This window comes from Physella acuta, unplaced genomic scaffold, assembly GCF_028476545.2.
Source record: "Physella acuta isolate Inbredline_101_S28 unplaced genomic scaffold, ASM2847654v3 ptg000165l, whole genome shotgun sequence".
Taxonomy (NCBI): Eukaryota; Metazoa; Mollusca; class Gastropoda; family Physidae; genus Physella; species Physella acuta.
The window spans coordinates 181,751-209,035 of NW_026731684.1; the positions used below are offsets into that span (position 1 = coordinate 181,751).

Below are 27,285 nucleotides of genomic sequence, written 5' to 3' on the forward strand. Positions count from 1 at the left end.
TATAGGGTGTAACTAAACAGCTGGTAGGTACCTTTACATGGTATACCTAAACAAACAGCTGGTAGGTACCCTTACATGGTGTAACTTAACAACTGGTAGGTACCTCCACATGTTGTAAGTATGGCTGGGTGTTATGGTTGTTTGTTTTACTGAATGTCTGTGGTTGTTTGCAAAGTAATAAAGTGTTGTATGGGGTGCCTGTCTTTTGTTCCTAAAGTTGTTACCCTGTTGATTACTTTGAAAAGAGTTAGTGATAAAGAATGTTTAGCCTATTTTTTTAAACTAAACTAGGGCTTTTGGCCAATCAGCTATCAGTGAACTCAATTGACATCAATTGATGGGTAGTCCATTGTGGCAGTCAATGTTAAGTCTATTTATGTGCATGCTCTGTTATAGTGATGTGTATACTTGGTTTAGATCATAGTTAGAACATAGAACTGACATTAGAACATAGACCTGACATTACTGTGTGGTTTAGAAATTAGATCATAGTTAGAACATAGAACTGACATTAGAACATAGACCTGACATTACTGTGTGGTTCAGATCATAATTAGAACAAAGAACTGACATTACTGTGTGTTTTAGATCATAATTAGAACATAGAACTGACATTACTGTGTGTTTTAGATCATAATTAGAACACAGACCTGACATTACTGTGGTTTATATCAAAATTAGAACACAGACCTGACATTACTGTGGTTTATATCAAAATTAGAACACAGACCTGACATTACTGTGTGGTTCAGATCATAATTAGACCATAGGACTGACATTGTGGTTTAGATCAAAATTAGAACATAGAACTTTGAACTGACATTACTGTGTAGTTTAGATCATAATTAAAACATAGAACTGACATTACTGTTTGGTTTAGATCATAATTAGAACATAGAACTGACATTACTGTGTGGTTTAGATCATAATTAGAACATAGAACTGACATTACTGTGTGTTTTAGATCATAATTAGAACATAGAACTGACATTACTGTGTGGTTTAGATCATAATTAGAACATAGAACTGACATTACTGTGTGTTTTAGATCATAATTGGAACATAGAACTGACATTACTGTGTGGTTTAGATCATAATTAGAACATAGAACTGACATTACTGTGTGTTTTAGATCATAATTGGAACATAGAACTGACATTACTGTGTGGTTCAGATCATAATTAGAACACAGACCTGACATTACTGTGTGGTTTAGATCATAATTAGACCATAGGACTGACATTGTGGTTAAGATCATTATTAGAACATAGACCTGACATTACTGTGTGGTTTAGATCATTATTAGAACATAGAACTGACATTACTGTGTAGAAACACTGTTCTCACTGGACACTGATTAAACTTTGTTGGCTACTGTTTCAGGTGGTGAAAAGTTTACCCAGTGCTGAGAAAAACCCCAAGCACATTGAGAACTGGATAGAAAATATTCGTGAACTTCACAGATCAAAACCCCCACCCAATGTTCATTACAGCAAGTAAGTGGGACATAAGTGTAAACGGGTTATCATCATTTAATTACATTCTGTTATATACTACTTATGAAGTTTTAGTATTATTTAAAGTTTTAGCATTTATTTATTTTAAGTTTGTGGAGTACTCTTTCAATGAAAATATTTAAGTATGAATCAATTTTAATATTTTTAAAAAAAATGGGTAACTTTTTAGTGCCAAAAGCTTTGCTTATAAGTAGCAATGATAAAATGTTAACAAATTTTAAAAATGAAATAATCTATTTGTTTGGCCACCAATTAAAAAACCTTTGTGGTTTTTGTGTTTGAACTGACAGAAACATGCCAGATATTGACACCTTGATGCAAGAGTGGCCCCCAGCCTTTGAACAGCTACTGAAAGAGGTGAGTCTAGCAACTTGTGGTTGTTAGTGATATTTAGTCAGCCTGACCAGATGGTGGTCATCTGTCATTATTTTAGTTTGTGATTTGTGTTACGTCAGATCATGGTCATCTGTCATTATTTTTGTCAGTTGAAAAATATCTCATGTGAGTTTATTATTTTTTCTTTCTACATCCACAGGTGGGCCTACCAACAGCTGAATTGGATTGTGATTTGGGGGAATATGTAGAAATAATTGCATGTAAGTGAGGAAAGGGAAATAACTCATTATTTACCAATTAAATTAAATGGTTTTCAATACTGAACTTAATTTAACATAATTTCATTACATTTTTTTCTGTTGACTTATTTGATATTATCACTACTAATTTTTTTTTCTACTTTAATGGCAGAATTTATAATTTAATTATCTTAATGTTTTGTAAAAATTATCAATTTGTTTTATTTTTTCATTATGAATACTCATTAGTACATTATGTTATTATTAGTTAACCACATCCAAAAATTGGTATAAGGATTCTCTAACCAGCTTTATATAATGGGTATGGCTAAACAAGATGCACAAACTATTTTTATGTAACCAACCTTTATCTTTGGATAAAATATTGTTTGAACTAGAATTTTTCTGTCTTATATTGCTTATGTTGGCACAGTTGTTTGTTCAGTGATTATATCTTTTCTGTCTGACTGATATATGTGTTTTTTTGTGCAGCTATCCTTGACATTCCTATCTACAAGAACTCCCCCCACCACAATGAGAAAATCCAAGCTTTACATGTTATCTTTACTTTGTACTCTGAGTTTAAAAATTCACAGGTAAGATTACAGAGGGTGTACTATAAGGAAACTTAACAAAGTTTTTGTAAACAGAACAAGATTAGGGGATTGAGGAACTTTAAAAAGTTCATATCCAGCTTTAGTGTGAACTTTAATCCCTTAGTTCTACAGCTCTTATTTGTTTAGTCAACATTATAAAATAGTGTAGTAACCTTTTCCAATTCAGATGAAGAAGAGTTCACCTGTTTCTGTGAACCTTTCATTTAAAGAGTTAGAGTGGTCAATTCTATACCCAGCTGCCTTTACTTTTCCTAATGTGAGTTGGGTACCCATCAGAGCTGGATGGATTGAAGTTTCAATGTAATTGAGTCTAGTGTTAATACTTGAAATTAGTACGCTGTCCCATCTGACCACGTCACCCTATAGACGATCCTTCTAAGTTATATATTCACAGGTACTGTTGTAATTCTAAGTAATTCTAGGCTACTATATGAAGTCTAGATAAAGGAAAGAGTGGCCTTGTGGTAGAGAGCTGGACTACTAATCTGTAAGTCTCGAGTTCAAATCTAGGTTTATCTCAGTAGACTGTCCCTGAGTCCACCCAGCTCTGATGTAAGGGTAAGTAAAGGCTACAGGGCATAGTGCTGACCACACTATCCATATGCCAGGTCACAGAAACAAGAGAACTCTACTTCACTTGCCCCTGTAGACCGTCAGTTTTGATAGGGAACTTTACTTATATGTAGTCTAGATAATGTCTCTAATAATGGAACCATTTTGTTTTTTTTCCTTCTATGTAGTCTAGATAATGTCTCTAATAATGGAACCATTTTGTTTTTTTTCCTTCTATGTAGTCTAGATAATGTCTCTAATAATGGAACCATTTTGTTTTTTTTCCTTCTATGTAGTCTAGATAATGTCTCTAATAATGGAACCATTTTGTTTTTTTTCCTTCTATGTAGTCTAGATCATGTCTCTAATAATGGAACCATTTTGTTTTTTTTCCTTCTATGTAGTCTAGATCATGTCTCTAATAATGGAACCATTTTGTTTTTTTTCCTTCTATGTAGTCTAGATAATGTCTCTAATAATGGAACCATTTTGTTTTTTTTTCCTTCTATGTAGTCTAGATAATGTCTCTAATAATGGAACCATTTTGTTTTTTTTCCTTCTATGTAGTCTAGATAATGTCTCTAATAATGGAACCATTTTGTTTTTTTTCCTTCTATGTAGTCTAGATAATGTCTCTAATAATGGAACCATTTTGGTTTTTTTCCTTCTATGTAGTCTAGATAATGTCTCTAATAATAGAACCATTTTGTTTTTTTTCCTTCTATGTAGTCTAGATAATGTCTCTAATAATGGAACCATTTTGTTTTTTTTCCTTCTATGTAGTCTAGATAATGTCTCTAATAATGGAACCATTTTGTTTTTTTTCCTTCTATGTAGTCTAGATAATGTCTCTAATAATGGAACCATTTTGTTTTTTTTCCTTCTATGTAGTCTAGATAATGTCTCTGATAATGGAACCATTTTGTTTTTTTTCCTTCTATGTAGTCTAGATAATGTCTCTAATAATGGAACCATTTTGTTTTTTTTCCTTCTATGTAGTCTAGATAATGTCTCTAATAATGGAACCATTTTGTTTTTTTTCCTTCTATGTAGTCTAGATAATGTCTCTAATAATGGAACCATTTTGTTTTTTTTCCTTCTATGTAGTCTAGATAATGTCTCTAATAATGGAACCATTTTGTTTTTTTTCCTTCTATGTAGTCTAGATAATGTCTCTAATAATGGAACCATTTTGTTTTTTTTCCTTCTATGTAGTCTAGATCATGTCTCTAATAATGGAACCATTTTGTTTTTTTTCCTTCTATGTAGTCTAGATAATGTCTCTAATAATGGAACCATTTTGTTTTTTTTCCTTCTATGTAGTCTAGATAATGTCTCTAATAATGGAACCATTTTGTTTTTTTTCCTTCTATGTAGTCTAGATAATGTCTCTAATAATGGAACCATTTTGTTTTTTTTCCTTCTATGTAGTCTAGATAATGTCTCTAATAATAGAACCATTTTGTTTTATTTCTAGCACTTCCGTGCCCTGGCAGAAGACAACAAACTGGACAATGGTTTGAAGGACGATGGCGCTGACAGATTTGTTTTGTGAACATAATTTTTTATTTAGTTGATGCATCCAAATTTTGTTGATTTATGCTTGATGGTGTTGGCCAGCACTTGATGATGATTTTAGTTAACATTGTTTCTGATAGTGTCGTAACAATTGGTTGTTATTTCTCTGCTGGATACATCACGTACACATTTTATTTTCCATAAGGTTGATGTAGGAAGGTTCCCAATGTAGGCCTATGACAATTATGTGACTGTCCTTATTTATATACATAGGAGCATACTCTCAACTTTGATACCTTCCTATTTAATTTATTATTTTAGATCCAGTGCAATGCTAGTTTTACCATACTGGCTAAGTAAATTGGAAAATCTCTAGATTGACCTCCAAAATTATTCTTTTTTTTTTGCAGTTAATTTTAAAAACCTGTTTGTCCTAAAAATTACAGTTCTCCATTTAATGTAATATAGCAGACACTAAAATTGTTGTTGATTAATTATAATAAAAAAGCACAGTACGAAACATTGCATTTTTGAGGCTAATACTTAACTTAAAAACAACTGTAGTAATCAGATGCTACCATTTCCTTGGTTCTCTGGAAAGACTGAAAATTTGGAATCCTGTATTTTTTTTTTCTTCTAATATTCTACCCTGTTTCTAGCCTTATTTCCCACTTTCAGCTTAGATTTCATTTGGTAGCTTCTGTCTTTGATGAAACAAGTTTCATTCATTGTTGTAAAGCTAACTAAAATGTAATTAAATGGCAGCATGTGCTTATTTTTGTCTTACTTACATTCAAACATTCCGTCCATCTGGTCATTAAATGTAGATAAAATAAATTCTATTGAAGAAAAAAATGTTAAATATTTTGTTCTTGGAATTTAGTTTTAATGAAGAAAATTTTAAAGAACTATTGTATCTGCACTCTGACTTGTACTTATTTAATGCTAGACTTTAAAAGTCTAGAACATTTTTTTTATACATCTTAACCTGTTAAATGTCATTTCTAGACTCTCTTGGTCTAGAAATTTGGAAGAATCTGACCTTGTTAAATGTCATTAAACACTGTGATAAACATTAAACACTATGGACTTGTTGACTGCTTGTGTTGGTTTAACATCATGTTGTGTTAGTTTTAAAAAAAAAACAAATTTGATTTGACAATGATGCAGGCTAGTGCTGGTAGATAATGAGGTTTGTTCAACATTAATAGGCTTCTCATAACAGCCATTGTGTCCAAGAGTTTTGTGTGGTAGAGAGACAGTTTTAAAGTAGAAGAATTAGGCCTGTAAATTATTATAGTAAATGGTTGAATTAAGTAGTTCTGGTCATGTACTCAGATTACATAATTCAGACTATACAACAGATGAGAGTTACTGTTCTTTGTTGATAGTTTAACTAGAAAATACACAGAAACAAAGTTCAAATTAGGTGGATCCTTTATTGTCTCCCTTAACTACGTCTTCAAATCAGAATTGTAGATTTTTTTGTTGTTCAATAATGCATGTAGGCTAATGGGCCAAGGGGGTCGTCCATAAATGACGTCACACTCGTAATTTTGTAAACGGGTGGGGTTGTGGCTCAGATAGTGTGATGTCACACTTTTGCATTATAAAAAAAAAATGTTAGAAAAGTAGTTTTGGCCGTTATTTCGCGTTTTAGAAAACGGTTTTAATAAATTATAATAGGAATTGATTCAAATACTCTATGTTCACAGAGTTCAGACAAGATTTTGGTGAAATATCGACATTTAAGAAAAACTAAACTGCAATTTTGAGGGGGGGGGGGTTGTAGGCTCAGGTCATTTTAGAGGGGGGGGGGTGTCTGGGTGTGTACGATGTGTGACGGGGGGGGGGGGGAGGTAAAAATCGTCAAAAAAAGCGTGACGTCATTTATGGATGGATTCCCCCCCCCCCCCCCCCCCGAAGCCACGTACATTCAAGGTGGGGACTAGACAAAAGATGGAGACCCTAAAAAATTGATAAAGAAAAAGGAGGAGGGATGTTGTACAAGCCCTGTTCTCCCAAAGGTGTAGATAGGTGAGGGCGTCCGCCGACCCAAAAGTGGAGCCAAACTTTAGTAAATAATAATATAAAAAGCTCATTACTGAATTATATACAGTCGAAGTAAAGAATATAGACTGCTACTCGGCATTTCGGACTTATTTAATTGTTTTCTACATCAATTGTTGTGACACTAAAATAAAAAGGCAAAGTGACTGGCAAAAAAAAGACCCGACCTTTCCAAATGAGCGGGTAGGGGTCGCTTTTTCACCAACGCGAATAATTATATATAGATCTAGGCCTAATTTGTGGAGGGGGAGCAAAATTGATAGTTCGCCTTTGTGTGATCGATTGGCAGTTAAAAAAATCGAAGAAATCAGAATCCGTCCTTAGTCCTGCAATATATTAAGTAAGTGAGTTAAGCCCCTTATGTCTCTGTCACCTTATGAGTAGGCCAATAAGTGTTACATAGGTTCTTATCTTAGTTCTCTACTTTTGCTGTTCAACCTTGAACTATTTTTTTTCGCTTTATCTCTGAATGCCCGATTCAAAATTACCTACTAATTATAATACAATGGTGGTAGGGGGGGGGGGCTTGGCTGTTGCGTTGTGTGCAGTGACTAGGTAAGGAGAATGATAGATGGCACCAAAGCTGGTGTGTTACAGATAAGGGTCAATGGCACACGCGAGCGGGCAATGTTTGGTATGTACTTTTAGGACGGCGTGGCCTAGAGGTAGAGCGCTAGACTGCTAACCCAAAGGGTAGAGCGCTAGACTGCTAACCCGAAAGTGGCTTAGCGGTAAAGCGCACGACAGCTAACCCAAAAGTCTCAATTTCGAATCCAATTTCAGTAGAACGTCCCAGAGTCCACCCAGCTCTAATGGGTACCTAACTCTCGTTAGGGAAAGTAAAGGCGGCTGGGCATAGATCCCCTCATCTGCCGAGGTCACAGAAACACTTCTCTTTTACTACTTGCCCCATAGACTCTATGTTCACCATGGGAGCTTTACTTACTTTAGCACATTGACAGTGAATATTTAGTACATCGATATTAAACTTTCAGAATATTCAAAGTAAACTTATATTACATTGACATTCAAAATAAGACTGTTAGTACATTGATCGTAAATTGTTTGAAAATAATATTCTAGTACATTGACAGTAAAGTTTTAGTAAATTTCATTAACAGTGTGGATGGCGTGGTCTAAAGGTAGAACATGCCCGGAAACCAGGTTCAAGGGGAAGGTCGTTCAAATCCCAACTGCCACTCATGTCCAAGTCGGATGATGGGATTTGTATAAATTGACATTGACGGTAAACATTTACTAGACCAAGGTCGGCTGTAAATCTTGAATAAGCTATATTGGCGATACCTGTCATCATCGATAACATTAGTATTAGCGTTAAGTTAGAAATCCTTCAGAAACGTTGTGTGATGTTGAGATTGGTGTGGTAGTCGTTTGTCCCCATCGGTTAATAGTGTGCTATATTATAATCAAAAGCCACTTTAGGAGAGTAGCCTAAGTGGTTTTTAGAGGGTAATTGATAACATGTCCAGTGTGCGTAAACCACTAGGATGTTTATTGTATGAAATGTTTAAGTTTGCATATTTTTTTTACAGTGACATATCCAAACGAGGCTGGTGTTCAACTTGCGTGTAGGCCTAAGCTATGTCAGTGACAGAAATGTGACACGCGTAACATCTAAGTGTGTAACCCTTAGGACTGATGGGAAATGTTATGAAGTAAATGGCCAGGTTTTTGACATTCTTTCACGATCTGACATAAAGTAAATGATCAAGTTTTTGCCACTTTCACTATCTTACATTAAGTAAAAGATCAAGTTTTTGCCACTTTCACTATCTGACATTAAGTAAAAGATCAAGTTTTTGCCACTTTCACTATCTGACATTAAGTAAAAGATCAAGTTTTTGCCACTTTCACTCTCTGGCATGAAGTAAACGACCAAGTTTTTGCCACTTTCACTATCTGACATTAAGTAAAAGATCAAGTTTTTGCCACTTTCACTATCTGACATTAAGTAAAAGACCAAGTTTTTGCCACTTTCACTCTCTGGCATGAAGTAAAAGATCAAGTTTTTGCCACTTTCACTCTCTGGCATGAAGTAAACGACCAAGTTTTTGCCACTTTCACTCTCTGGCATGAAGTAAACGACCAAGTTTTTGCCACTTTCACTCTCTGGCATGAAGTAAACGACCAAGTTTTTGCCACTTTCACTCTCTGGCATGAAGTAAACGACCAAGTTTTTGCCACTTTCACTCTCTGGCATGAAGTAAAAGATCAAGTTTTTGCCACTTTCACTATCTGACATTAAGTAAAAGATCAAGTTTTTGCGACTTTCACTATCTGACATTAAGTAAAAGATCAAGTTTTTGCCACTTTAACTATCTGACATTAAGTAAAAGATCAAGTTTTTGCCACTTTCACTATCTGACATTAAGTAAAAGATCAAGTTTTTGCCACTTTCACTATCTGACATTAAGTAAAAGATCAAGTTTTTTTCACTTTCACTATCTGACATTAAGTAAAAGATCAAGTTTTTGCCACTTTCACTATCTGACATTAATTAAAAGATCAAGTTTTTGCCACTTTCACTATCTGACATTAAGTAAAAGATCAAGTTTTTGCCACTTTCACTATCTGACATAAAGTAAAAGATCAAGTTTTTGCGACTTTCACTATCTGACATTAAGTAAAAGATCAAGTTTTTGCCACTTTCACTATCTGACATAAAGTAAATGATCAAGTTTTTGCCACTTTCACTATCTGACATTAAGTAAAAGATCAAGTTTTTGCCACTTTCACTATCTGACATTAAGTAAAAGATCAATTTTTTGCCACTTTCACTATCTGACATTAAGTAAAAGATCAAGTTTTTGCCACTTTCACTATCTGACATAAAGTAAAAGATCAAGTTTTTGCCACTTTCACTATCTGACATTAAGTAAAAGATCAAGTTTTTGCCACTTTCACTATCTGACATTAAGTAAAAGATCAAGTTTTTGCCACTTTCACTATCTTACATTAAGTAAAAGATCAAGTTTTTGCCACTTTCACTATCTGACATTAAGTAAAAGATCAAGTTTTTGCCACTTTCACTCTCTGGCATGAAGTAAACGACCAAGTTTTTGCCACTTTCACTATCTGACATTAAATAAAAAATCAAGTTTTTGCCACTTTCACTATCTGACATTAAGTAAAAGACCAAGTTTTTGCCACTTTCACTCTCTGGCATGAAGTAAAAGATCAAGTTTTTGCCACTTTCACTCTCTGGCATGAAGTAAACGACCAAGTTTTTGCCACTTTCACTCTCTGGCATGAAGTAAACGACCAAGTTTTTGCCACTTTCACTCTCTGGCATGAAGTAAACTACCAAGTTTTTGCCATACTTCCACTATCTGACATTAAGTAAAAGATCAAGTTTTTGCCACTTTCACTATCTGACATTAAGTAAAAGATCAAGTTTTTGCCACTTTAACTATCTGACATTAAGTAAAAGATCAAGTTTTTGTCACTTTCACTATCTGACATTAAGTAAAAGATCAAGTTTTTGCCACTTTCACTATCTGACATTAAGTAAAAGATCAAGTTTTTGCCACTTTCACTCTCTGGCATGAAGTAAACGACCAAGTTTTTGCCACTTTCACTATCTGACATTAAGTAAAAGATCAAGTTTTTGCCACTTTCACTATCTGACATTAAGTAAAAGACCAAGTTTTTGCCACTTTCACTCTCTGGCATGAAGTAAAAGATCAAGTTTTTGCCACTTTCACTCTCTGGCATGAAGTAAACGACCAAGTTTTTGCCACTTTCACTCTCTGGCATGAAGTAAACGACCAAGTTTTTGCCACTTTCACTCTCTGGCATGAAGTAAACGACCAAGTTTTTGCCATACTTCCACTATCAGTCCTTAATTAGATCTGACCCCTCCACTGGCCGACATACTAGTGTCAGGCTAACTATATCGTCCCAAAGTTTGCATACAGTGACAGAAATATCGTGTTCGTGTTTCTCTGTTTCTCTATCATAACACGAGTGGGACCACTAACGCTTACAGTTTTTTTTTTCAAACTTAAATTGATAGCTCTATTTATTTATTGTGGGATTAAAACTCGTTTATTTTCAAATTTAATGTGTAATTAACGAACGTTCTTTTCTGTGTTTTCTTTGGGATTAAATGTATTTTAAACTGAGAGTAAACTTTCCAACTCTGCGTGGCAAATGGCTTGGATAATTGTTTTCATTCAAACGGATATGACATAACATATTCACTTTAAAATTTAAAAATTGTATCTGTGTTTATAAAAATTTATATTTATTAAAAAAAACGGGTTAAAAATTGTTTTCATTTTTAAAAATAATTTGGAGTTGTCGTTCCATAATCTGATTTTTAAAAAAATAATTTGGAGTTGTCGTTCCATAATCTGATTTTTTAAAAATAATTTGGGGTTGTCGTTCCATAATCTGAATTTTAAAAATAATTTGGAGTTGTCGTTCCATAATCTGTTAAAATGAAGCAAGAGGTTGGTAGATTTTCTGTGGCTGACTACATCGTGTTTTCCGCCACCCTCCTGATCTCCGCGGCCATTGGAATATTCTACGCCATCAAGGGGCAGACCAGCACCAAACAGTTCCTGATGGCAGACAGGAGCATGAAGTATCTGCCCATCGCCCTGTCCGTTCTGGCATCGTTTTTCTCCGCCTCAACGCTGCTGGGCACGCCAGCAGAAATCTATCAGTACGGGACGATGTACTGGGTGTGTGTCTTTGGTTCAGTTTTCGCGCCCCTGACCGGCGCCTTGCTGTTTGGTCCGATGTTCTTCAACATCAAAGTCGTCAGTGTTTTTCAGGTGCTGTTTTAAGAATTTTTTACCCCCCCCCCCTCCACACAGACGTAGCTACCCTTTTTGGCGCCCGGGGACAAAATTTCAATTTGGCGCCCCCCTCGGAAACAACCTTTCGATTTTCAATGTGACCACCCCCCCCCCCTCTCAAACTTTCAATTTGCACCCCCCTATATTTTTTGTATTTATAATGCAAAACTGCAGCTGAAATGAGCTTTTAATTTATTTTTACAACCTATTTTGGCGCCAGCGGACAAATGTAACCCCCCTCCCCGCCCCCCCCCCCCCCCACCCCATCTTTATTGTCACACGTCGTCACAAAATGTTAGCCTACTTATCTCTAAAAATAGTGTCACAAAATTCTACCATGCGCTAAAAAAAACAATTTCTATTACAAATACGAACCTGATTTGCATCATTTTTTCTCTTTAAAAAAAATACAAAAGATTTGCGTAGTCACACTTCTTTAACGAAATCACTATATATAAATTTAATTCCTAAACTGACGGCGAAGCACATTTTATCTATAAGAATTTTATTACGAGTCTATTAGCCTCTACATTGAACACATCATTTCTTTTCCTTCATTCAGTGTAGCCTTCATATCTACAGATCACATATAAGAACTTATCTGAGTTTTAAGAAAAAGTCTATAATATATCCATAATATTCTGGTACAAAAAGAAACAACTTTCTGATCCCAAATTATATTTATTACCGTGACATATATCAGTTTTAAAAATGGGTTATGTGATTTAAATAATTGTGCATAATTAGAATGAAAGTTGTTAAAATGTAATTTCTCTATTCGTAAAAGTCGATATTGTTGTCTACTTAACGAAAACCTTATTTCTCTTCTCTCCGCAGTACTTAGAACTTCGGTTCCACTCTAAGCTTGTGAGATTGTTTGGGGCTTTCATTTTCCTGCTCAGAGCGGTAAGCTGGCCTGGCTATATTAAAAATTTCACTATCTTCATCTTTTCCCGTTTGTGCAGATGGAGCAGATGAAGTAGAGTCCATCTGTTTCAGAGACATCGGCATATGAAGAGATAGTGTGGTGAGCACTATGACCAGCCGATTTTGTTTCCCTAACGTGAGTTAGGAACCCATCAGAGCTGGGTCGACTCAGGGACTTGAACCCGGATTCGAACTATATTAAAATTTAGTCCAAATTATGTAGACCTATAGGACGTCAGCGACCTAGTTGCGTTGTGGTATCTAGGACGTTACTGACCTAGTTGTCGTAAAACATTGTGGACTGTGGACATCAGTGACCTAACCGTGTTTGTAGGTAAATATAGTGAACGTCAATGACGTAGTTGGAATATTTTGAAACTCAAAAGACCTGGTTGTTTGGAAGTATAGTTGTTGTGATGTCTTTGACGTCAGTGACCTAGTTGCTGTGATATGTTGGACGTCAGTGACCTAGTTGTGTTTAGAAAGATACCAGGAGTACAGACGCAAACTGATTGTGCAAAGAGTTCATTGCAGTGTTTCTTTTAGAAACTTTTCTACGGAGGAGGGAGGCACGTGAAACTTTGGGGGAGGGGGGAGGTGCAGACACTGGTAAAAGTGTATATAAAGTAGACTTGCTTTGTGGTCTTTTATTAACGGCCATTGAACCAGAGTTTCTTTCAGGCATCCTTTCGTCCACCTCCGCCACACCCCCCACCCCCGAACGAAATAGAATTCAGATAGAAAATATTGCCCCCGGGAATTCTCCCCCACCCCCTCAAAGTTTCAAGTGCCCCCTCCCCCCCCCTTTTCCAGACAAAAATGTCTAAAAAAACAAACACTGGTTGTTGGTAGTATGCTTAACTAAACGTTACCACTATTCAATTCCACAGACTATTGGTATGGGGATTGTTTTGTATGGACCATCAACAGCGTTAAGTGCAGGTAGGGCATTGATATTTGTTTTCAGTTTCATTTTCAGTTCTTCTTCTTCTTCGTTCTTAATTTTAGTGTTGTAAGGGATCCCCTCTAACACAATTAAGTATTACGTGTCAACTGGTTATGCGCCATTGAGGCCATTGACTCAAATTTCAGCCTGCTTTTCTTTTTTAATTTGCTTCTATAGCCTTTGTCCAACCAAGATCAAACTACAAGGCAGCAGTTGTTTGATTTTGGATGTTTCGAACTCGAGACTTTTTGGTTTCGCAACCATGAACTTTACCAACTCGACCACGCCGATCCCTATTTTCAGTTCCATAAACAAGGTCACAGTCGTTATTCTGGATTTTTTTATTAAAATAATGTATTTTTATTTGTAATTTGTAATACAATTTGATAAATTTACTTAATGTTGATCCAGCTCAGTAAATATTTTTAAAAAAATCGCTAATGTGAAAATAAATTACAATTGTGTATACGTAGGGGTGGATTTGAGGGGGGGGGGGGGGGGGGTAATTAGCTTTTTGTAACGAAGTGTATCGAGGGGGATAAAGGGGGGGGGGGGTAAAACAGAGTACATAGCTTGGCGTTAATTACGGAGGACCCCATATCAGATTAGCTAATTAATTAATCAAATTCTTAATATATATATATATATATATATATATATATATATATATATATATATATATATATATATATATATATATATATATATATATATTGCCCAGTGACCGAGTTTCCCACCTGGGCTGTGATTGTCGTGGTTGGAGTCGTCTGCACATTTTACACGAGCATCGGCGGGTTGAAGGCCGTCATCTGGACAGACGTGTTCCAAACCCTGGTCATGTTGGCGGGGATGGTGGCGGTGCTCATTAAGGTAAGGGGGTCAGGGGTCATACTGTCGTGCTCATTAAGGTAAAGGGGTCAGGGGTCACTGCGTAATGATGGCGGTGCTCATTAAGGTAAGGGGGTCAGGGGTCATGGTTTCGGCCTACTTGTCAAGGTAACGGGTTAAGGGGTCACTGTGTAATGGTCGGGGTCAGAGGTCATCTTGTTGTCGTGCTCGTTAAGGTAAAGGGGTCAGGGGTCACCGTGTCGTAGTTGCAGTGCTCATCAAGTTGAGCGGATCAGGGGTCATCATCCATGATAGCGGTGCTCGGTAAGGTAAGGGCGTGTAACATAAGTGGTCGTCAGGAGACGCCTTAGGCCGCTACCTTAAACAATTCCATGCTTAAGTCCTATAAAAGCCGTCCCTGATGTGCTGGTTATTTGTAATAGGTGCCAATGTCTGTATTCGGTGTTTTAGTATAAGGAAATAGGGCATAGCAATCACCATTCGAGGCTTTTTATTGGTGAGGCAGTTATTTAAGCATATGAAAGTAGATGGGTCTTATAGATCTTTATGAAGGTGGATATGTGATATTCAGTGGCGTAGCTAGGATCGTCTCAAGGGGGGAGGGGGGTCCAATTTTTACCCGGGGACAAGCTTTCGATTTGCACCCCCCCCCCTCAAACTTTCGATTTGCACCCCCCCAAACTTTCGATTTGCACCCCCCCCCCTCATACTTTATATATATACCGAGGGGTCTATGGGGTGGGGGGGGCGCTTATGACCCCCCCCCCAAGTGCCGTAGAGATCTTCATAAAAGTAAATAGATGCATCATTCAAGACAGTTAAAGTTAAAAGTTGCTTCTCTAATCTGATGGTCTATGGGGAAAGTGAAGTAGAATCCATCTGTTCCTGTGACCTCGGCATATGAAGGGATAATTTAGTCAGCACCTGCCTAGTGCCAAGCCGCATTTGCTATATGATGAGATGACTGGCAGGGTACGTCTAATCGAACTGTGCCCTCACTATTTGTTATATCCTCAGGGTTTTCTTGTGTCTGGTGGTGGAGCGGATGTATGGGATGTCAACTACCGAGGCAAAAGGATCGAGTTCTTCAAGTAAGTAGGTCAGCTGGTCACGTGATGTCTCCTGCTATTTATAGACCAGCACGTGTGCAATCGAAATGCTTTGTGTACGTATGTTCCGTTTATGTTAGTGTATCAATCGTCAGGTAAAAAACGAAAGAATAGAGGAAAGAAAGATCCACCCTCATACTAAAGACATGAAAAATGTGTTCGTTTTCGCTTTTATACTACTTTGACTTAAAGGTCAAACATAAGATTCTGATTTTTGGGATCTGCTGTTTCCACAGTTTTGACTTTGACCAATATATTAAAGGGACCTCATTTTTCCACAGTTTTGACTATGTTTGACTTTGACCAAAATATTAAAGGGACCTCATTTTTCCACAGTTTTGACTTTGACCAAAATATTAAAGGGACCTCGTGTTTTCACAGTTTGACTTTGTTTGACTTAGATCAAAATATTACAGGACCTCATGTTTCCACAGTTTTGTCTTTGACTTTGACCAAGATATTAAAGGGACCTCATTTTTCCACAGTTTTGACTTTGACCAAAATATTAAAAGGATCTCATCTTTCCACAGTTGACTTTGACCGAAATATTAAAAGGATCTCATCTTTCCACAGTTTTGACTTTGACCGAAATATTAAAAGGATCTCATCTTTCCACAGTTTTGACTTTGACCGAAATATTAAAAGGATCTCATCTTTCCACAGTTTTGACTTTGACCGAAATATTAAAAGGATCTCATCTTTCCACAGTTTTGACTTTGACCGAAATATTAAAAGGATCTCATCTTTCCACAGTTTTGACTTTGACCGAAATATTAAAAGGATCTCATCTTTCCACAGTTTTGACTTTGACCGAAATATTAAAGTGACCTCATCTTTCCACAGTTTTGACTTTGACCCTAGGGTCCGGCATACCTTTTGGTCCCTGATCATCGGCATCTTCTTCGTGTGGTTGCCCCCCTACACGGTCGACCAACAGATGGTTCAGCGTTTCTCGTCGGCCCAGTCTTTGAAAGACGCCAAAATGTAAGTCTAGCTATGCACGGTGTTTCTTTCCGGCTTTCTTTGAGTACTTCCCGATAATGCTCAGCGCCCCATTCCCCCTTCCTCCCCCCTCCCCCCCCCCCCCCCCCACCCGGACGAAATAGAAAAATTATATAATTTATTTATATAGAAAATGCTGACCATCCCTAAATATGCCGGGGTCTCTGGTGCAGATGAACTCTACTTCATCTGCCCCATGTGTCTTGGGCACGAACGGGAAATGATGATGATATAGAAAATATAGAAAAGGTTTCTTCTTCTTCTTCGTTCTTAATTTTAGTGTTGGAAGGTATTCCCTCTAACTCAATTTAGTACTAGATCTACGTGTCAACTATAGGGCGTTGACTCCGATTTCAGCCTGCGTTTCTTATTGGATCTTTTTCCTTAACATTCGTCCAACCAAGAACAAACTACAAGGCTTCGAATCGTAAAATGTTTATAACTTTAGATGCCGGACAAAATAGAAAAAATAAATAAGTTTTAAAGAAAATAACAATTTAATAGCATTTTTAAATTTTAAGTCATTAAAGGGCTATAACTCTGGATAAACTATAGTTTTTCAATGATTTTCCCCAGTGCTCTCCTCCTGAACATCCCCGGGATGGTCATCATGATAACGTTGTGTTGTCTGACTGGTCTGACACTGTTCGCCTACTACGCCAACTGTGACCCAATTAAACAGGGTCTAATCGATAATCCTAACCAGGTAGGTTTTTTTTGTAGGTCTTTTATTAATTGAATAAATATATGGAGTTTTTAGTCAAATATAGAAACTTTGTGGCTAATTTTGACACTCATAGAGCACCATGAGGGTAATACCAACAGTTTCCTTCAGGCTTTTCTTAGGGGGCGTCCCCTCCACTGAGCACGTCCAGCGCCCAGCACACCCCACCCCTCGACATAGAATATAGAATTTATATAGAATTTACACACTTTAACCCGTCTCCGCCCCTTATTTAAATTTAAGTGCACCCCCTATCACCAAAAGGTTCAACTGCACCTCCCCCCACCGCAGGAAAAAGGTGTGAAAGAGACATTGAGTCAAAGGATTTCATTGCCATGCAAAGTTATTACCTGACCCTATCTCATACGTAACTCTAATTATAACATATTATGTAGGATTAAAATACGATACATAAAGGAGCCGTCTATAAATGGGGGTGGTGGGGGTGTAATGAAGTTACCATGTGTGGCGAGGGATAGAAAGTATGAAGCAACACTTCATTAATTTAAAACATCATCAATACCTAATTTAAGCAGTCATTATAACAATTTTAAAACTGTGGCCTGTTTATTGATAAAGGCCCAAGTAATATGATTAAAAAATCGCTGCTGTTTTTTAAAACTGCATTTTTGGTTGTGGTGTAGCTATAATGCGTGATCGTTTTTATGGAGACGGGTGGCGATGTGTGGAGACTGGGGTGGGGTAAACTGACACTGACCAGCAGTTTAAAAAACGCATTTTATTTATAGCTTCTGCCCTACTTTGTGATGGATATTCTGGGAAGTGCGCCGGGACTTCCGGGTTTGTTCGTTTCCAGTTTGTTTAGTGGCGCCCTCAGGTGAGTGCAACGTTTAGTGATGGTACGGTCCATGTTGGTGGTCACTCATCGTCTTCGCCATGTCCATGTTCTTGGTCACTATGTCCATGATTGTCTTCGCTATGTTTTTAATCACTATGTCAATGAATGACCATGGAGCCCCCCCCCCCCCCCCCGGACGAACGTCCACCGCATAGAAATATAGAAATATTAACTTTTACCAGTGTCCGCCCACCGGAAAATTTAGTCCCCCAGAAAGTTTTAGGTGTCGTCGTTCCCCCCCCCCCCCTACACACACACACACAGAAAAAGGTCTAAAAGAATCACTATCTAACAACATCACATACATATTAATTTATTGTATTGCTTTCTAATTTTCTAATTTTGCCTCAATTTTTAACTAATCAAAACCTCCCGCCCTCTCCTAGCTACGCTTCTGCTTGCATTCTAATATGTAACTCTTTCAACCTCTCCCTGCTAGTTCAGTGTCCTCCATGTTAAACTCTCTGGCCGCCGTCACGTGGGAAGACTTCATGAAACCCTACATGAAGAATGTCAAGGACGACAAGGCTACAAAAATCACTAAAGGACTTGGTAATGGCTTTTTACTTTCTCGTATATACGAAGTATAGAGAAAGTCTTGTAATCGTGCAAAAAAAAAAATGCAAATCTCGACGTTTTACAGCTCCATGAGTCGGAAAAACATAGTTTTGCAATCTTGTCCGTGTGTCTGTATGTGTGTGTATGTGTGTATGTGTGTGTGTGTGTGTGTGTATGTAAACACGATAACTTGAGTACCGTTACAGATAGGTTGATGAAATTTCATATATAAGTATTATATCAAAATCGTAGATCCGTATCAACTTTTGAGCGATTTCCGATAACCGGAAGTGGACCTTTTTCAACTTTGAATTTTTCAAAAGCCTATAACTTGAGTACTATTTCAGATGTAAGTAAAAGATCTAATTCTCTTCCTTCTGTCAAATGTTCTACTTTATAGTGCATTATTACATAAAAGCTTGTTATTAAAACGTTTTTTTATGAATTGTTAAATCGATTCCAACTACAATTTATTAAAACAGCTTTTTTTCTAAAACGCGAAATAACGGCTAAAACTCGTTTCCTAACATTGCTTCTTTATAATGCAAAAGTGTGACGTCACACAATTTGACCCCCACCCTCATCACACACTGTCAAAAAATTACGGACCCCCCTCCCCCCATACGAGTGTGACGTCATTTATGGACGACCCCTTTCTAGCTAGAGTAGGTCTACGTCAAACCAGTTTTCTTTTGAAAAGAGTTCGTTTTAACCATAGGGGTCATCGATAAATGACGTCACGCTTTTTTTGACGATTTTTACCTCCCCCCTCCCCTCCGTCACACGTCGTCAAAAAAAGCCAGACCTCCCCCCCCCCCGCTAAAATGACGTCACACCTCAACCTACAACCCCCCTCAAAATTGCAGTTGAATTTTTTTAAAACATCGATATTTTTCTAAAATCTTGTCTAAACTATTACAATTTATTAAAACAGTTATCTAAAACGCGAAATAACGTCTAAAATTCGTTTTCTAACATTGCTTTTTTGTAATGCAAAAATGTGACGTCGCAACATCTGAACCCCCCCCCCCCTCCCCCTCATCACACATCGTCACAAAATTACGGACCCCCCCCCCCTACGAGTGTGACGTCATTTATGGATGACCCCATAGAACTTCTAATAAGAGAGCCTTTAACTAGAGTACTTTAACACAAGATTTTGTATACACCTTTCTATTGATGAAACAAGTTACTCACCCTATTTATGACATAATGACTCGTTTTCAACATAGCTGTGATGTATGGTGCTTTAGGCATAGGCGTCGCCTTCCTGGTCAAAGAGTTGGGTGGAACAGTGTTGCAGGTACGATGTGTATTGGTTATTGTTTTTTTTTAAAGTTAACGAAACAAAACTCTTACATTTGACAGATTGCACAAAATACAGAAAAAACAAATCTGAAAAAAAAGCAAATCTATAGTGTGAGTTAATTAATGCCACGAAAAAAATGAAATATTTATTGTAATGGGCCAGAATCAAATCAACAAAATCAGCCCTACTTACAAAAATTAACGGCAATAAATCAAAGATTGTTGCCGTTTTTTAATAAAATCAAGCGAATTATATAAGAAATAAATAGTTTGTGGTGCTTGCAATACCTGAATTTTTTTTAAAAAAATAATTCAATTTATCTGGCTAACAAACGACACCTCACTCAAGATTTTTTTTTACTCGTCTCCCCTTCTCCCCCCCCCCCCCTCCCCCACCTCCAGGCGTCGCTGACGTTGAATGGGGCTGCTGGAGCACCTCTGGTCGGCCTGTTTATTCTCGGATCATGTTTCACAAGTACCAACTGGATAGTAGGTATCTAACGTAAGGTTCATTAGTAGCTAGTGCTCTTTTTAATGATACTGTAATTTATGCTAGTTTAAATTAGAAAAGGTAATACGTTAATTTAATTAAGTCGTATTAGAAGGGGCGGGGTGGTATTAAAATGCTAAAATAACGTAACGTGCTATATTGGCGATTCTTTTTTTTTTAATTGGTTAAGCCGTAGCAGCATTTTCCAAACTAATCGTGTTGTTTTTCTTATATTTTTGAACTCGCTGGATTACCGAACCCTCAGGTAACAGCTTCATAAGAGCCGCCAATGTTATCTTTTTTTTTAGGACAATGTAAAAAAAACCTGTCTGTTACCGTTAATTAGTTCCACGTTGTTGACTAATTTAAATTATTTTAACACAATTTGAGTATTTTAAGTTAAAATATAAAAGCATTTAACAAGCTATGTTATTAGGCTGTAGAATCGGCCATGAAAAGCGCTTTCAATCTATTCACCAATTTGACGGTTATTTCATTGGTTTGTTAATTATTTTTTTTTTACAATCCTCAAAAATTCATTGCATTTCAATAACTAGTAGAATGTGAATGGAAACAGGTCCTCTGGAATAAGTTAATATAAACACTCAGTGAAAACCTATTAACTTTTTACTTTTTCGTATATACGATGTATAGAGAAAGTCTTGTAATCGTGCAAAAAAAAAATCGAGATTTTTACAAATCTCGACGTTTTACACCTTACTGAAAAACATAATTTTGCAATCTTGTCTGTCTGTGTGTCTGTCTGTGTGTGTGTGTGTCTGTGTGTAAACACGATTACTTGAGTACCGTTACAGCTAGGTTGATGAAATTTCATATATAAGTATTTTATCAAAATCGTAGATCCGTATCGACTTTTGAGCGATTTCCGATAACCGGAAGGGGTACTTTTTCTACTTTGAATTTTTCAAAAGCCTATAACTTGAGTACTATTTCAGATAGATAAATGAAATTTCACATGTAAGTAAAAGATCTTATTCTCTACCTTCTGATAAATTTTGAGTAATTTCCGTTGACCGGAAGTAGTAATTTACGCTACTTCTGATTTCTCAAAAAACTAATGTAAATTTTTAAAGTACTAATAATATTGCGCACTATTATGCACTTTTTTATTTGGCGTTCACTTGGTGTGCAATTCTTTTGTCTACGAGATTTTATTCTATTTTTAAAACTTTAAGTATTTAAAATTGATTAAAAATCATGTCTATAGCCCGAGTTCCCATCCCCTGTTATTGTATATAAGAATATCCGAGAAAATTTAGGGGAGATCACTCCCGGTTTATTTGTTTTGTTTACAGGGTGCTCTAGTAGGTGGCGCTCTGGGTCTGGGCTTCTCTCTTTGGTTGAGTGTTGGGACCTACGTGTACAAGCCAATCAACTTCAAACTACCTGTGACGACAGCGGGGTGTAACCTAACCGGAAACACGTCAGAAACATTCTCGTTCGCTGACACACCTGATTACACAAATTGGACGCGGCCAAGTACCGACAGTTTGTAGGTTAACTAACCGCAAAACTTATCCCATTTCAATTTTTTAGTCTTACAAAAGTAAATTAGGTTAATATATTCTTTCTAGCGAAAGCCCATGCAACTATTCTAACTGCATAGTATCATTTTTTAAGTCAGTGGTTCCTAAAATAGTAGAGCGCTACCCCGAAAGGTTGTGGAAAATAGGGAAAAAAACGAACATTTTTGGGTACCTGATTGTAGTATGAAAATATATTGTCTACACAAAACATTTACCTACTACAATAACAAATTGTCTCTATATATTCTACTTTATGAAGAAATATCTTCATTTTTGCTTAAATGGACACTGATTTGTTTAAGTCACAATTATCAATAAACTGGTAGCAATCTTAGCAACACTCTGCAACTTTTAAATACATTCTTCTCTTAGAAATGGTTTGGAAAATCTCTACGGGTTGTCGTACCTTTGGTTCTCTGCCCTTGGCACATTGTCATGTGTAGTTATCGGACTTATTGTCAGTCTTGTCACAGGTAAATATTGTGTTGGTTTGGTACATTTCTGTTCTAGGGCACCGGGTGATTATATCTTTTTTTTTTAATATATGGGATTCCATCCTTAAAATATTACCCGTTTCTGCTGTAATGTATCAATCTATGAACGTAGTATAAACAATTTTGAAGAAAAAAAAATTTTGGCTTGTAAAAAGGTTTTTTTTTCTGGCCAGGCCCAACAAAAGCGTCAGAGGTAGATCCATCCCTACAACTTCGACTGTTTCACAAGCTGGCAAAACTGTTCACATCGCCATTTTCATCAAGCTCATCTGTTTCTATTGAAGCAACTACGCGGAAGGTGGGTTGATCAAAATGTTGAGTTTGATCAAATAATCGCATGAAACTACAAGTCAAAACTGCATATTTTATTCAGTATACATATATATATATATATATATATATATATATATATATATATATATATATATATATATATATATATATATATATATATATATATATATATATATATATATATATATCATTCAATGATAAACACAAATTTCTAATCACACAGGAATCGAGATCTCAGGATGAACTAGTGAATGGCACTGACTACAACATCAAAGGAACTGGTACGAACGTTGAAAGCTACAGCAACAAACATATCAGTGGCAACAGTTCAGATCAGCCGGCCCTGTCTTCAAGACTCTAAGACATTAAGTCATAAGACACAACTAGTCAAGTACCCTTTTAGATGAGATGCTAGATACTCTGAACTTCCCCTAGACTCTAAGACATCTGGTTAAAAGAGAATTAGTCAAGTACTCTATTAGATGAGATGCTAGATACTCTGAACTTCCCCTAGACTCTAAGACATCTGGTTACAAGAGAATTAGTCAAGTACTCTATTAGATGAGATGCTAGATACTCTGAACTTCCACAAGACTCTAAGACATCTGGTTACCAGAGAATTAGTCAAGTACTCTATTAGATGAGATGCTAGATACTCTGAACTTCCCCTAGACTCTAAGACATCTGGTTACAAGAGAATTAGTCAAGTACTCTATTAGATGAGATGCTAGATACTCTGAACTTCCCCTAGACTCTAAGACATCTGGTTACAAGAGAATTAGTCAAGTACTCTATTAGATGAGATGCTAGATACTCTGAACTTCCCCTAGACTCTAAGACATCTGGTTACCAGAGAATTAGTCAAGTACTCTATTAGATGAGATGCTAGATACTCTGAACTTCCCCTAGACTCTAAGACATCTGGTTACCAGAGAATTAGTCAAGTACTCTATTAGATGAGATGCTAGATACTCTGAACTTCCCCTAGACTCTAAGACATCTGGTTACCAGAGAATTAGTCAAGTACTCTATTAGATGAGATGCTAGATACTCTGAACTTCCCCTAGACTCTAAGACATCTGGTTACAAGAGAATTAGTCAAGTACTCTATTAGATGAGATGCTAGATACTCTGAACTTCCCCTAGACTCTAAGACATCTGGTTACAAGAGAATTAGTCAAGTACTCTATTAGATGAGATGCTAGATACTCTGAACTTCCCCTAGACTCTAAGACATCTGGTTACCAGAGAATTAGTCAAGTACTCTATTAGATGAGATGCTAGATACTCTGAACTTCCCCTAGACTCTAAGACATCTGGTTACAAGAGAATTAGTCAAGTACTCTATTAGATGAGATGCTAGATACTCTGAACTTCCCCTAGACTCTAAGACATCTGGTTACCAGAGAATTAGTCAAGTACTCTATTAGATGAGATGCTAGATACTCTGAACTTCCCCTAGACTCTAAGACATCTGGTTACAAGAGAATTAGTCAAGTACTCTATTAGATGAGATGCTAGATTATATGAACTTCCCCTAGACTCTAAGACATCTGGTTACCAAAGAATTAGTCAAGTACCCTGTCAGATGATATGCTGGCTACTCTCTGATTTCTTACAGGACGTTAGATGTCTCCTTTGTTTTAAATTGTATATCTACATCATAAAGTGTTCTTTCGACAACCTAACGAAGAACAACTATAATATTTGTGGATTATTATTCAAATTAAGTGTCCCCCCACCACACACACACACACACAATGTTTTGTTTAAATATTTAGTGACGCTAGACACGAAAGTTTTGTGTGCTTTGGTCTTTTGGGTTAAATTAAAGGAAAAGTGTCACATTGTATATTTTTATCTCAAAATTTGAGAAATTGTTATTAAACATTGTATCATATAATGATTTACATGCATGGTTTTGTTTCTTTTTTAAAAGAAATAAAATTTTAAATGTAAAAAAAAACAACATAAATGACCATAGACTTGTCTAGTCAATATATAGGAAAAAAACAATCTTAAACCGGTGCTTCGCTCTTACCTCTGTCGTACATGTTCATTGCCGGCTTAAGCAGAGGCGTAGCAACCCTTCCCTGCGCCCGGGGACAAACTTTTCGATTTGCACCCCCCATCAAGATATCGATTTGCACCCCCCCCCCCCTCAAACTTTCGATTTGCACCCCCCCTCAAACTTTCGATTTGCACCACCCCCCCCCCCCCCCCTCAAGATTTCGATTTGCATCCCCCCTCATACTTTCGATTTGCACCCCCGTCAACCTTTCAATTTATTTTTCCAACCCATTTTGGCGTCCCCTAAGGTCGGCGCCTGGGGACATATGTCCCCTCCCCCTCGCTACTAGGCTTAAGTAATGCTTATCAGCCAGACAGACCAGAACAGGAGAAAAATTGTGCATTTCTCTCACCTATGTTACCAGCCGCTAGACCCACGGGGGGTTTCTCCCAAGTTCTAACTCCCTCCCCCAGGGTACCGCATTTACTGGCATAAGCAAGAATTTTTTTTTCATTTGGGGGGGGGGGGGGGCTATGGTCATTGTGGGCTAGAAAATATGGATTTAGCTGGTGAAAAAAAAAAACAGTTTTTACTTCAAGTAACTTGAGATCCACATTGGAGTCTACACAACGAGGAGTTAAGAAAGACTCACCTCAATACCGAATCCTGGATATGATAGATGAAGTAGAGTTCACGTCTGAGTTTGGCATTTAAATGATTGAGTCACTGAAGCTGGTTGTGTTGATGATGGTTGATGCTGGTTGATGCTGGTTGATGCTGGTTGATGATGGGTGATGCTGGTTGATGCTGGTTGATGCTGGGTGATGCTGGTTGATGCTGGTTCTATTGTTGATGCTGGTTAATGCTGGTTGATGCTGGTTGATGCTGGTTGATGCTGGTTGATGCTGGTTGATGCTGGGTGATGCTGGTTGATACTGGTTGATGCTGGTTGATGCTGGTTAATGCTGGTTGATGTAGGTTGATGCTGGTTGATGCTGGTTGATGCTGGTTCTATTGTTGCTATCCTAACCCTTATTTTGACTCCCGCTACCATGATCTAGTCCTAACCTTTAATTTGAAGACATTGTTTTATAATCATATTCCACAAACATAAGATAGCATCTCTTCGATAGTATTAAATCAGAATGTAGTGTAAGAAGAACATGCCCAATCGCCGTTACATTACTGGTGGATCGTGGGTGGGGGACGTTACTCGTCTTGAAAACAAGAATAAATCCTAGAATTGAACTCCAGATTTCCGAGTGAGAAATAGCATACTCTTCCACTCTACCATTCATAAACCGCTGCAGTAAAAAAAAATGTACCTTGTAGGGTGTTGTTTTTACTTTCTCGTATATACGTAGTATAGAGAAAGTATTGTAATCGTGCAAAAAAAAAAATCGAGATTTTTACAAATCTCGACGTTTTACACCTCACTGATACGGAAAAACATAATTTTGCAATCTTGTCCGTATGTCTGTGTGTGTGTCTGTGTGTGTGTCTGTCCGTGTGTAAACACGATAACTTGAGTACCGTTACAGCTATGTTGATGAAATTTCATATATAAGTATTTTATCAAAATCGTAGATCCGTATCAACTTTTGAGCGATTTCCGATAACCGGAAGTGGTACTTTTCCTACTTTGAATTTTTTAAAAGCCTATAACTTGAGTACTATTTCAGATAGATAAATGAAATTTCACATGTAAGTAAAAGATCTAATTCTCTACCTTCTGTTAAATTTTGAGTAATTTCCGTTGACAGGAAGTAGTAATTTACGCTACTTCCGATTTCTCAAAAAACTAATGTAAATTTTTAAAGTACTAATAATATTGCGCACTATTATGCGCTTTTTTATTTCGCGTTCACTTGGTGTGCAATTAATTTGTCTACGAGATTTTATTCTATTTTTAAAACTTTAAGTATTTAAAATGGATTAAAAATCATGTCTATAGCCCGAGTTCCCATCCCCTGTTATTTTATATAAAAATATTCGAGAAAGTTTAGGGGAGATCACTACCGGTTTATTTTTTTACTTTCTCGTATATACGAAGTATAGCGAAAGTCTTGTAATCGTGCAAAAAAAAAATCAAGATTTTTGCAAATCTCGACGTTTTACACTTCACTGATACGGAAAAACATAATTTTGCAATCTTGTCCGTATGTCTGTGTGTGTGTCTGTAAACACGATAACTTGAGTACCGTTACAGCTAGGTTAATGAAATTTCATATATAAGTATTTTATCAAAATCGTAGATCCCTATCAACTTTTGAGCGATTTCCGATTACCGGAAGTGGTACTTTTTCTACTTTGAATTTTTCAAAAGCCTATAACTTGAGTACTATTTAAGATAAATAAATGAAATTTCACATGTAAGTAAAAGATCTTATTCTCTACCTTTTTTCAAATTTTGAGTAATTTCCGTTGACCGAAAGTACTAATTTACGCTATTTCCGATTTCTCAAAATAAAATGTAAATTTATAAAGTACTA

The 27,285-nt window shown here is 36.7% G+C and overlaps 2 protein-coding genes across 8 annotated transcripts in view; both read left to right on the forward strand.

Moving 5' to 3' along the window:
- LOC131936019 (intraflagellar transport protein 46 homolog) overlaps positions 1-5,873 on the forward strand; it is a 31,896-nt gene extending 26,023 nt beyond the window's left edge. For all 7 annotated transcript variants that reach the window (XM_059292819.1, XM_059292821.1, XM_059292814.1 and 4 more), the window contains 5 exons: positions 1,384-1,496; positions 1,808-1,874; positions 2,053-2,113; positions 2,585-2,688; positions 4,739-5,873. In XM_059292819.1, coding sequence (XP_059148802.1) covers positions 1,384-1,496; positions 1,808-1,874; positions 2,053-2,113; positions 2,585-2,688; positions 4,739-4,816 — 423 coding nt within the window. In that variant the 3' untranslated portion in view covers positions 4,817-5,873. The remainder of the gene's footprint in view (positions 1-1,383; positions 1,497-1,807; positions 1,875-2,052; positions 2,114-2,584; positions 2,689-4,738) is intronic.
- Positions 5,874-11,312: 5,439 nt separating this feature from the next.
- On the forward strand, positions 11,313-24,687 carry LOC131936014 (sodium-coupled monocarboxylate transporter 1). Its single transcript, XM_059292805.1, has 15 exons — positions 11,313-11,651; positions 12,513-12,581; positions 13,493-13,544; positions 14,270-14,418; positions 15,415-15,488; positions 16,350-16,490; positions 17,085-17,214; positions 17,982-18,070; positions 18,531-18,643; positions 19,882-19,952; positions 20,360-20,446; positions 21,764-21,960; positions 22,367-22,467; positions 22,662-22,786; positions 23,006-24,687. Exons 1-15 carry the CDS (start codon positions 11,313-11,315, stop codon positions 23,141-23,143), a joined length of 1,875 nt encoding a protein of 624 aa, XP_059148788.1. The 3' UTR covers positions 23,144-24,687.
- Positions 24,688-27,285: the final 2,598 nt, after the last annotated feature.

Bases quoted from the DNA above. Each gene is read 5' to 3' on its own strand.
- LOC131936014 (XM_059292805.1), top strand. From the start codon at position 11,313: ATGAAGCAAGAGGTTGGTAGATTTTCTGTGGCTGACTACATCGTGTTT. The intron at 18,071-18,530 runs GTGAGTGCAACG...TCTCCCTGCTAG, and splicing joins TTGTTTAGTGGCGCCCTCAG to TTCAGTGTCCTCCATGTTAA. The intron at 21,961-22,366 runs GTAGGTTAACTA...TTCTTCTCTTAG, and splicing joins CGGCCAAGTACCGACAGTTT to AAATGGTTTGGAAAATCTCT.